Consider the following 11858-nt stretch of genomic DNA (forward strand, 5'->3'; position numbering starts at 1 on the left):
TTCAGCAGGTCAGAGTTTGTTTTCAAAATAGCTTAGGGAACAGTTCAAGCTTGGGTTATTAGGATTAAGGTTCTAATGTTATATTTAATGTGCAAATATAGACCATGCAAAAATACATGCTTGAAAAAAGACCCTTCTAATGTCATTTAGACAAAACCAAATTGCTCCGTTCCCTTCCTCAGCTCCTGCAGAAAGAGGGACATAGTCAAGTTTGAAGTGAAGGGAGACTCACATCCTCAGGACTTGTTTATTTTTCCACACAGATGATTGCACAGTCATTCAGTGGTTTCAAAAATGGAGCGTTGCATTAAATAAAAAAAAGGGAGTGTATACCTTTCAAGCATCTGGTAAAAATATGGACCAAGGAGATTCCAACTGTTTATGAGAACCTACCACACTCATACTCTGGGCAGCACTGGCTGCTGTCTCTGCGCAGACGAGGGACTTCACAGGGACCACACTGAACAGCTGGAGTAAGAAGAAAACATCCATAAAACAAGTTTGGATAAGAACTAGAAAACTAGGTAACAAAAACATGAATTCAAGTCCAATCATACTTAGAGCTAAACCAATTTACGTTTGGCAGTAGGGCAAGGTCGGACTGTGCAGTTTACTTTCTTGCTATCAAGACACATGCAGATCTTGCAAGGCTCATTGGTGGGAATCCATGTTTCCATGTGCTGCATGAAAAAAAAAAAAAAAAAAAAGATTGTTAGATAGAAATCAAATATTCTGGTCGCTGGTATGGGAGTGGGTGAGGGTGAGTAACATTAATTTGGAAAACCAGAAGACTGCAGGATTGGTTAGTTGCTCTGTTAACATTAAGAACCTAAGGATAATTAGCTTCACATCATTCTGAAATTACTGCAGTGTACCAATTTAGCAAAAGACGTAAAGAATGCATGAATGGGATGAGGAATTACTGTTGTTTCAAGCATGAAAAATGCTCAGATGTTATAAATGCAATCGCAGGCTATTGTGAGTAACAGTGGACTCGTGCAACTACGTACCATGATTGGAAGTTCAGTGGTAATAGGGGAAACAATAACATTTTGGGAAATACATAGACATGGCTGCTTTCCCAGATTAGTAGTTCTTAAACACAGAGAAATAAACAGCGTATATTTTCTATTAAGAACATGTGGAGTGTCATCACTTGATTTCCTGATTTCCCAGTGGACTGAAGACTGGAAAAGTATTACAGCAGCCCCAAATCTGAAATCATCACTGTGGCGATTACCTGGAGGTAATAAGCACATTCCAAAACTGCCCGTAAAGTGTATCATTATTCAACCACTGCTCCTTCTCACGAGAGAGAAGGAAATAACTGATGTTAAAGAGGTAAATACCTATAAAGAACTATCCACATTAAACAGTCATGTGAATAGGGAGGTAAGAGTCAAAAGATGCACTATGGGACAATAATTTGCATAATCAATCCAGGTTCTGGGTGACAACATGTAGGATGCCACAAAGGGAAAAATGCCATCCAGAAAACTCTGTAGTGCAGTTTTAAAATAACAGTCTGCTGAGACCTCTAGTAATAAGAAGAAAGGAAAGAAATATCTAAGCATACTGTCACCCACACCCAGGGATATCTATGTATTTTAAGCCATCACAGGAGTCTGAAAAGACAGTTTACTTTCAAAGGTTAACAGCATGGCAAGGATCAGATGACACCAGGCATGCTACAACAAGCCAACCAGAGGTTTAACAAAGCTTAGGAACCAAACTGCACAGGGTCGGTTAATTCATAGGAAATCCATTTTAATAAAAAAAAAACTTGCATCAATGTACAGCTAGTAAAGAATATTATATCAGGGCATGGAAAAAACAACTCAGAACCCTCTGCCAGAGCAGTCAATGGCCTCAGGGTTAAAAATTCCCGAGAAGGCAACTGACAGAGAATGCCTACATTTGCAGGTGGTGATGTGAAAAGCATGTGGACCTTTCAAGACACAGAGAATGAGAATCACAACATTTGCTCTAACATTTTGAGCAGACTTGATTCTTACAGAGGTTTTCTTCAGCATACGTAGGAGTTTCTTTCTAATACCAGAAGAAACAACAAGAGGTAGTATGGTGTTAGCAGAGCTCTATACGGGCATTGGTACCAAGAATCCCATAAGCCCAAAGCACAATCTGGGCTAGAAAGGAACAGAGGAACAAACACCAGAGGGAAAGAAGGGGGTTAAGGAAATCATAACCCAGCACCAGTTGCACTGCCTGTTGTATTGCTCACACAGCTAATCCTGCAATGGTGGAGATGCAGAACGGCTGTGTGAGCTGATCCTCCTCTGCCCTCCACCCATCCATACACACAGCAGCTGCGTCTAAGCCTTGCCATTGGGGTACAGACGAGAGGTTTTCAGAGTTAAAAACCCCATTAAGGGGCATATGACCACTCATGAATTTCAGAAGTTCTGCAGAAACAAGTAGATATCACTGAAAACATTATTCACAAGACGTGTGCTGATCTTTTCTCCACAAGGGCTTGAAACAATTATTTAATGGAAAATGCACTGCATTGCCTAAGGATTCAGGGATTTAAGGCACATAGATTCTAGACTTTAATCTGCGTTTGCAATAACCATTTCATACAGAATCATAATACAATGACTAGAGTTGTCAGGGTTGATGAGAGTTGTGCACAATTGATCTGTGTTTAGGGCAGGGATTATATACATTGCAAGCTATTTTTTTTTCCCTCAAGAGATATAATAAGGTTTGTTTCTATTCCTTTTATTACAAAAATTACTGAAGGTTTTATTTTTCCCTTCCATTTTACCAACGCTGTAAGTACTACACAAATACTATATTTAAAACAAAGCTCCAAAACGGAACAAAAATAAAAAATTGTAGCCATACATATGGAGATACTGTAACCTTAACATAAAAGCTAGTGCAAGGTCTATGGACTCAATCCTTCAGAAAATGTTAACCTTTCATTTTGAAAAATTTCATTTGGATAATGCAGTTGTGTAATGAAAGAACACACTTTCCCTCCATCTTGCCTCTTGCTGCCAAAATCCATAGGGTACGTACGCCTGAGGGTACACCATGGGGTATGTATGCCTGAGGCTTAGTGCTGTTAGGCTCCTGTACCAGCCCCTTGCCCAGCAGTAGGAAACCCTCAAGACTGTATCTAGTGAATATTTTTTCAGTGCATTGTGCTTTGACAGGAGCAGCAGGCAGCACTAAGGCACAAGCCATGACAAGGCAGGATCCTCGGACCTGCATAGACCTGTCCTACATGAGGGCAGGCTGCACTGACACAGGCTGCACGGACACAGGTAGGACTCCTGGTGCAGACCTGCAACCAGTACAGCTCTTGCACTGCCTGGAACAGTTGCTTCACTAAGTCAAGTGCATTGCTTGATAGTACTCCACCACTTAAAGAAAGGTGTTTGCTCTGTTAAGTTTGATGCTTTTGTCATTACGTTAACCAATGCAAACAATATTTAAAGGAGATGTTTTAGCCACAGTCTTTTCTTCCTTTCAGTTTAACTGAACTAAATGTGGGTCTAAATTTGTGTGTGTAAAAATAAGTTATTCAGAGTACATACATTACTTTACTTTTTAAAGTTTACCTTTTTACTTAAAGAATAGACTGTCCACACACACACAGTGACTTCTGTTATTTATACAAAAACTATGTTACAAAAACAATTATGTCTTTGACAGCAGGTTTGGTGAATATGATAAGACATCCAAGAATGTCATTAAGAACCTAAAGCCCATAAAGCACTGAAATTAAAGCCCCTTCTTCTTAAAATCCATAACAAAACTGCAGATTTAAGAGGACTATCTGACTTAGGTGAAAATTCCCAGAGTTGAGTAGATGAGGGTGAAGAGGAACAACTCCTGTTAGTTGGAACAGGGGGGATAGGGAGGAGCTTGCATACCCACTTGTGTGATGATGAAAGGGTAACTGACAGTGTCTTTCACTGCAGTCTGGTACCCAGCACCTGCTCTTCCCACTCCCATTCTGCCATGGAGAGGTCTGACTTAGATGAGGAAAGTGGATTTTCAGTAAAACTAGAATTATTATTTTCATCAAAGGAATTCTTCTCATAAAAAAATAAAAAATAAAAAAAGGAGGTAGGCTAATACAACTTGACATAAGGTAATCTTGGTCTCACTAATCCACACCAATCACTGAAAATATTTCAGTAAGCTTTGCAAAGACAATATGACATATTTTAAGCAAGGGTTCCAGATTTATGATTAAATTGTGATTACTGGTAAAAGTCTGCTGAATGGAGGTGTTTATCTTGGTAAATGTTGACTTATGCCATCCTTCCTCTCTTCCCTCTAGATCTCCCTCTACACAAATTTGTCATGCATTTCCGGGTCTGCACAGTCCCAGCTGTGAATTTTATATCCATCCCAGCCAATTTCACACTAGGGGAGCTACATAGGGCTGACAGCCGGCCAGTTATGAGGAACTGAACTATAAAATAAAGTATGTAAAAGGGAAGATAGTTAGACGTGTAACAGAGATTTACTTGCAAAAGTGTGAACCCCAACCACTTACAAAGGTAAGCTGCTAAGTATATAGTTACCTGATGGTGCATGCCATCTTCACTGACGCATTGTGTGCAGACTTCTTCATCAACACAGCTGTCATTAAAAATCACCTGTCCTTCTGGACAGAAGCAGCCTTCTGTGGGATAATCCTTGCAGACACTGAGTTTGGTACTATTTTCACAGTGCTTTATGCAGGCTTTGTGGCAATGATCGTATGTCAAATACGTGGGACATTTCATTGCTGAGGAAGGCAGAAAAAAAAACAAACTTTAGATAAAGAGATCTGAAATGCAGTGAAATGTTTCCATTCACACTTTCTTTAGGCTTCTGTTCAGGTTTTGAAAGCCATGAACATGGCTTTTGAAAGCCATGATGAACAACATATTTTGTCGTCTGCAGCCACTAGCATCTTTGAAAATACATTTTTAAAACTAACAAAATCCACAGTGGAAAGTGATTGAAGGCATTTGCTTAAGTTAGAGTCCATGCAGAAATCATCAAGCCACACTTTGAGGTCACACAAATCAGCAAAGTATGACATAACCTAATAATGACACAATGGCTTACATGAGTTGAATATCTGGCTTAGTTTTGTTTTCAACACTGGATGAGAGACATAAGAATTCAGAACCACCTTTACATGTATTAGAGAAGCACTGATAAGAGCACATGGTTAGGAGATGTCCAGGACAGACTAAAAGCATTGAACAAAGACTTTTGACAGCTTGATAGGCAATGGTGTTCCCAAGCAACTAAAGCAAGCTAGAAAACAGGACATTTTGGTACTCCAAAACTGAACCTGCTGGATTTCTGCACCTTATTAACCAAATTGCCTTATTAACAGAATTAACTGAATCAAGGAAAGTTGCATTCCCCACTAAGCCAACACTTAAATTTTTTACCGATGAGTTCACAACACTGAGGGTATTGTCTCTAAAACCAAACATAAAATGAAGGCTACAGCTATTCAAGAAACCTATGGACACAGTTTCCATACTGTGTACTCCCTTAAGTCTACTTTTTTTCTCTAAAGTTTCAATTAGGAAAAGTGTTTCTTATTTCCCAGTTTGTGACTGCTGTGAAGTTTACAAAACTTTTTCAGTCCCATGATAAAAAACACTTAATTAAAATTACTGAAGACATGAGCCCAACCAAGCACGCATTCATCAGCTGAACTGCCTACACACACCCCTCATAGCCAAAGGAAAGAGAAAAGAAATGCCTTTAACATTAACCTTTTTCTGTTTCAAGCCATGCTAAATCCAATTATTTCTGCTGCATTAGAGTCTATGATTGTATGTAAGGATAAACATCATAGTTCAGCAGATGCACAGGAGCTTTAAAAGTCACAGGAACTTGATGGAGAGTCCAATCTTGCTATGATATGCTTTATCTGGATTTTGAAAACACAAAAAGGTCTATCCAAGTTAAACAGGAGAAATTGCCTGCTTATAAACCTAGCTACCTAGACTATACTGTGGTTTCCAAAAGAACTCATTATGAAAAACAGTTCTGTAAACAAGGTGACTACAGTAAGCACCAGTGCTTGTCACCTGTGATGCTTCTCACGTCAGCTCTTATGAATGTGTGAAAACACATCCACAGCAACTGTTAAGGTGATGTGTCATTTACTTTTTTATTCCAGTGTCAGTAAATATACTCAGCACAATGGTTTTCATCTTGCTTACATACGACTAGCCCTAAAGCAAATTCAGTAGACCTTCTCTGCACAAAATTAGATTCATTTATTTTGGAGTTTAATGCCGATGCTCTTCAGTGTAGAACCTGGACAGCTCCCAACCAGAATCAGTACCAATGCTAAAGCCTCTAATATACTTGATGTTAACAAAGCTCCTTTTCTTTCCTCCTCTTTGGCTGGCATTAACGAGCCAAGTGTGTGAAAAATGCAATGAAGAACCATGCCCCGGACCCCAGATATGCTATCAAAAAGCCTGTGTGTCTGTGTAAAATGGCAATGTTTTTTTTTCAAGGAAGGAACAAATAAGGTGGTTATGTTCTGCAAAAGAAATACAAATAAGCTCACATGAATGCCATTGTTTTGAAGTCACCTCTGTCCTTGGGGGGCATGGGAACGAGACGTGCATAAGCGGTGTCAAGAGATGGGATAAACTCCATCAATGTCTGGAAAATCATCCTAACCATCCTGTCATCCTACCAGAACAAACACGATCAGGTGACCATAGAAAGCCACCTCAGACACACTACTGCCCTTGTGCTCCAGAGATATGGCCAGGTCCCACATGACCTACAGGAAACTTTGCTTTTTGTATGGAAACTTCTGCTAGAGTTATGGAATGGGAGAAGGCATGAAGGACTCCCCACAGTCAGCCTCAGAAACAAGTATTTCAACAAGCCACTCTCCTGGCTGGCTATTTCAATGCTCACCTCAAATGCCTGTTGTCTCTGAATGAAAATGAAAAGACTGTGGGTACAAAAAAAGGGGAAAATAAGGCTGAAAACCAAGTAATAGAAAAGTAATTTTTCTTCCAAATTAGTTTCAAAAGAAATCTATCTCATATACTAGCCTATATGACACTACTATGATCATATATTGATATTGTGTTCTCAGTTTGTTGGCTACATTAAAAATGACCTTTTCTTTCAAACTGGGAAAAGAATAGTAAAAGAAAAGCTGTGGGAAAACCCCAAGTTTCCTGTAAAGCTGTGAGAGCACATTTCAAAGGGTCAATCTGGCACATTTAAATATTGACATTTCTTCAGCTGCTTATTTTACCTTTAAATTACAGTAGCTATTCCTAGAAGATACTGGTTGGGAGAAAATAACCTCTGTGAGGATCTACAGAAAGTGCAAGTCCATCAACATAAAATAAATCACTTAACAAGGTCAAAGTGAAAGATCTAGAGTGATAGCTTCCACTAGGATTCACTTTGAATTTGTGGCTCAAACAGACCAGACATGACAGAGCATCTTTGGTTAAAGCACTAAATGGATATTTAGAGGAGGGGGTGTTTTTCAAGCCTGTGATACTTGGAGAAAGGCACACTTCCTTTCAGGTGACAATGCCACTCCTTTCTTATCAGTAGTACAATTTATCACAAATTTAGCAGGTAGCTAACTCCTGAGGTCACATACTTCTGGCTTGTCTTTTTTCCTCACTGTTATGTGCAGCCAAAAGGACAGCTATAAACCCCAGTGCCAAGGAAGCTGGAGTGAATAATGCATCAGGGCCAATAGTTAATCAGCTGCCCATCAACCGTCCCACACTGCTCAGGCACAGTTTTCTTAAACCTCCCTTATTGGGTCTTCTTCATCTGAAGGAATAGAAGGGGGTTTCCAGTGTTCTTGAGAGTGTTCTTCAAGGCCACAGTAAACCAGTTTAGACCAGTGCTGCCATCAAAAGGGGCAGTCCCCCCCTTAATCTCCTCACCTCAGCTGATGGTACTTTTTCACATTTGCCAGCACAGCAAAAAAAGTGGGAATGCATGGCTAGACATGGATAAGAAGAGAAAAACTGTCCCAGATCAGCTGAAGTCAGTCATAAAGCCAGCCCCATACTGTTGATTTCCAAGTCATGGTTTAAATCCTTCAGCTGTTACGGTCCTCACCAGCATGCCTTGCTTACACAGAAAATGAACAGCAGCGGATAATCTCAGTGTAACTCCACTACACAAATCCTTCATTAGCAGAGGTGGTTTAAAGGTTTCTTGTATCCCACTGCTTCTCTCTCCTCCTCCTGACCCTCATTTTTGCTCCTCTGCCAGATGTCACTGCCCCTCAGTTGAGCAAGCCCAGCCTGTTACGCCCTTGCTTTCTGACCTGGGCCTTCAAAACAACCCAATGAAAGACAAAACACAAACCCCTCCAACAACCAGAATGTTTCATGAAAAATCTTGTGTCCAAGCAAAATATATTTCCAGGAATCCCTTTAGATGCTGAGTTCCACCAGCATCCTCCTCAAAGAACTACAGCTTTCCTGAGCAGTACCAAGTAGCTGTTTGTTTCATACACTGTGCCAGCACCGACTACCTATCTAAATTTAATTCATCTGCAAGCTCGTGTTGGCAAGTACCTAGAGGGCATGTCCACATTGCACATAAATGAGCTTAAGGAGCTGCTGAGAAGCACTCATGGAAACATCACCATATGAAGATTAACAACTGCTTCTGCTGCTGCTGCTGTCATTTATCATCGGAGTATTTCTGCTTTCTGAGCAAAATCTTCTAACTGCTACTGTTACTTGAGCTACATATCTCAAAGCTGACTTGGTTGCCTTCACATGAGCTGCCTTTTCTTTTGTAACTGCAGAATGAATGTATCTTGGTCCATTCATTAATCGCAATGCTATTTCCAGGTGAATAAAGCTTCCTCTCCACACAAAGCTGAATCCCAACACATATCGGTATTAGTAATGTAATGATTTGTTAGACATCCCTATGATCTTCACACTAAGATAATGCCCGTACTGTCATTAAAGTGGAAACCCTATTCAGCAGGCATTCACTGTGGGGAAAAGCCTGCTCAAGAAGGTGCATATTCTACACCTCAGGGTTACATGGCTATCAGTGGAAGCTACTGGCTTCTGCAACTCAAGCCTACTAAGTGTGGGGTCAGGGGAGAAGTGAATTTAAAAAAAAAAAAAAGTCTTCCTTACTCCGCAGTCCCAGCTTGAAATGAAGTTTCCTTCCATCCATTGACACAAAGCTGGAAGTCTACCAGATACCACTTGTCAGACACATCCACCCTCCCAAAAAGGACCAAAGAAAGTTCATGCAGTGGAACAGAACAAGCACAGGATGGGGAACAGGCTCTGTCTTTATCAGATATTCCAGTGAGTGTATTTATCCATCCAGGCAGAATAGTCAGGAAGGACTCATAGTGCTCGAAATGTCCCAATGTGGCATGACAAAAATCCAAATCAAACTCTACAAAAATGACAGGGCTTCAGTGGAGTTGGGGGAGGGAAGCAAGGTGCTCCAGAATCATGCCACTGTTATTAAACATGTAGCGGAAGAGTGATCAAGCTGCACTGTCTCTTTAGCCACTAACATAACCTGTATAATGTCCCTGTAATTGGCAAATTTCTTTTTTTGGCAGTTGCACACATGCACCTGCCTGAAGGAAGAAGATGATGCTCTTGTTAGGACACTCATGACTGTTTTGTGCAACTAGTGTTAAAATGGGGAAATCTTTGTCTGTCTTTGTATGTGCTGTGTAACAAGATGGGAATCTGAAAACTGCAGAGAGTTATTAAGGTACTCCACTGACATTCAGCCTCGGACATTACAATTTGCAAAGTCTGACTGAAGCACTAAATTTCAAAAATAGCTGGCAGTATTCTCCCTCTGTTTTCTAGGAATATATTCCAAAGAGACTGTGTTGTTTCTTAAAAGATTCAGTCTGCAACAGTAACATGTACTTTAATATCCTGTTCTGGAAATATATTTGACAAACTAACTGGAGTCTCAAGCCAAATTCACATTCACATTCTTGACTTTCTATCCCATCATTCCCTCAGTCTGAGTTTAAAACACGAACAAAAACAAAACATGTACTGAGTTTTTGTGGTATCATGCCTTTAGGATGCTGATTCTCCACTTCTGAAATTAAAAGTATCTGGGCAGCAAGAGAAAGAGAGAAAGGCAACAGGAACTGACTAAACAGGAGAGGCAGAAGGTGCAAAAAATAACTGGGATCTCGAGGGGATATCACGAGGGGATAGCTGGGAAAGAGAACGCCCACATACATACACATCTCAGGTACTTGACTAAACCAGAAACACTGTGAGTGAACAGCTGAATGGCTGTAATCATCACCGCAGACAGACTAGCAGAAGATGTAGAAAAAAAACACCTCAAGAGTGACTTATTTGTACTTAATTATACATTGCATTTTTTGGCAGATCTTTAGGTATGCCTCATAATAGGGTTGTAAGGAGGAAAAATAAATAAATAATAATTAAAAAAAAAAACAGGAAGATAGGGCAGAAATTCCTATGTCTATAAGAATTTAGGGGAGTAGGTATACAAAGTGACAACCTGCTGAATTTAGCACTTTCTTTGCCTGCTGCTACTGGGCTCTGAGCGATTTGCAAGGCTCACGTCCTGCTATACTGCTTTCTCACAGCACAAACTCTTCACCTCTAAACCACAAGCAAAACACAGTCAGAACGAGAACCAGATTTACAAAGTAAATTACAGCTGGTATGATCAGTGTAGCTGGCATGTGCTGGCAAGAAAAGGCAGCACCAAGAGTGGCCATTTCCCCATTTGTCACTGCAGTAGAAACTTAAAAACATGCTAGCTAGTCTGAAAGGTTTAGGCCTTGTTTGGAATGTGGCAAATTTGCCAAACTATTGCAGAGAAGAGTCTTCTTTTGTGCCACTGGCAGCTATGACAGTGACAGGCTGGGAAGCAGCTCCACTAGTCCAAATCATGAGTTTCCCTGTCCGCATTGTACAGATCCTCCAATGGCTGTACCAAAGCAATGATATCTGCAGCTAAATCTGCCTCGCAGAATCAGAGCAGACTCTCAGTCCAAACCTGGCCCCACGATGGTTCAGTTGCTGCAGAGTCAGACACTGTCAGATAGCTGTGTTTGCCCGTGCACAGCTTTTGCAGTATTTTTATTTCATAGGTTATCCCTTCAGCCTTGTGTAACTACCCTGCATTTTACTAGTTAGCAGTTTACTAAGAAACACTTTTTCCATAATGTGCAACTTAGTGAGTGACCAACTGGTTATCAGATCTGTAATGCCACTTGTACAGGAACTTGACCTGGACCTTCTGCCCCATTACAGAGTATTCAAAAACTGACATTACATAGACAAGATGGTCATTGTCACCACCATTACCAAGTCATTCCTACATCAGTTTTAATGTATCGTAAACCCCTTACGACAAAACTCAGGTGTTCTCCAGTCTACGCAGACCTCGTTTTCCCTGCAGATGTGAGCGTAGGAAGTTATCATCTCACAGGCTTCGTCCTCATAGCAGCTGCTCTCTGCACAGGCCTCGTAGAACATGTTGGGGGAGATTACCCTGTGGCACTCCGCAAACTGATCAGAGAGCAGGAGGCGGCAGAGGCTCACGGCATGCTCAGAACATCTTTCTTCCCTCCGGGTTTCACAGATCTTCCCCGGCTCTTTCACTGTCCAGTCTTGGATAAACACACTGCTGTCAGGAGTGACAGAGCCATCATGTAACGTGAAGTCATTAACATGGTTCTGGTCGCAAACCCCTAGGATGGTAACAGGAAAAGAAAGAGTCTGAATACAGTCAGCGATAAAATAAACCTAGAGAAAACAGGCACGGGACAGACAGGGCCAATTGAGGCCGCTGGGTGAATG

At 40.8% G+C, this 11858-nt stretch overlaps 1 protein-coding gene across 1 annotated transcript in view; it reads right to left on the minus strand.

The window, feature by feature from the left end:
• The window catches only part of VWF (von Willebrand factor), a 98244-nt gene that overhangs the window by 32070 nt on the left and 54316 nt on the right, over positions 1-11858 (minus strand). The window contains 4 exon segments of the mRNA XM_010076140.1: positions 394-468; positions 578-680; positions 4566-4771; positions 11408-11749. Of these exon segments, the coding sequence (XP_010074442.1) occupies positions 394-468; positions 578-680; positions 4566-4771; positions 11408-11749 (726 nt within the window).

The sequence above is a fragment of the Pterocles gutturalis genome, unplaced genomic scaffold (assembly GCF_000699245.1).
Source record: "Pterocles gutturalis isolate BGI_N339 unplaced genomic scaffold, ASM69924v1 scaffold12838, whole genome shotgun sequence".
In the NCBI taxonomy this organism is placed as follows: domain Eukaryota; kingdom Metazoa; phylum Chordata; class Aves; order Pterocliformes; family Pteroclidae; genus Pterocles; species Pterocles gutturalis.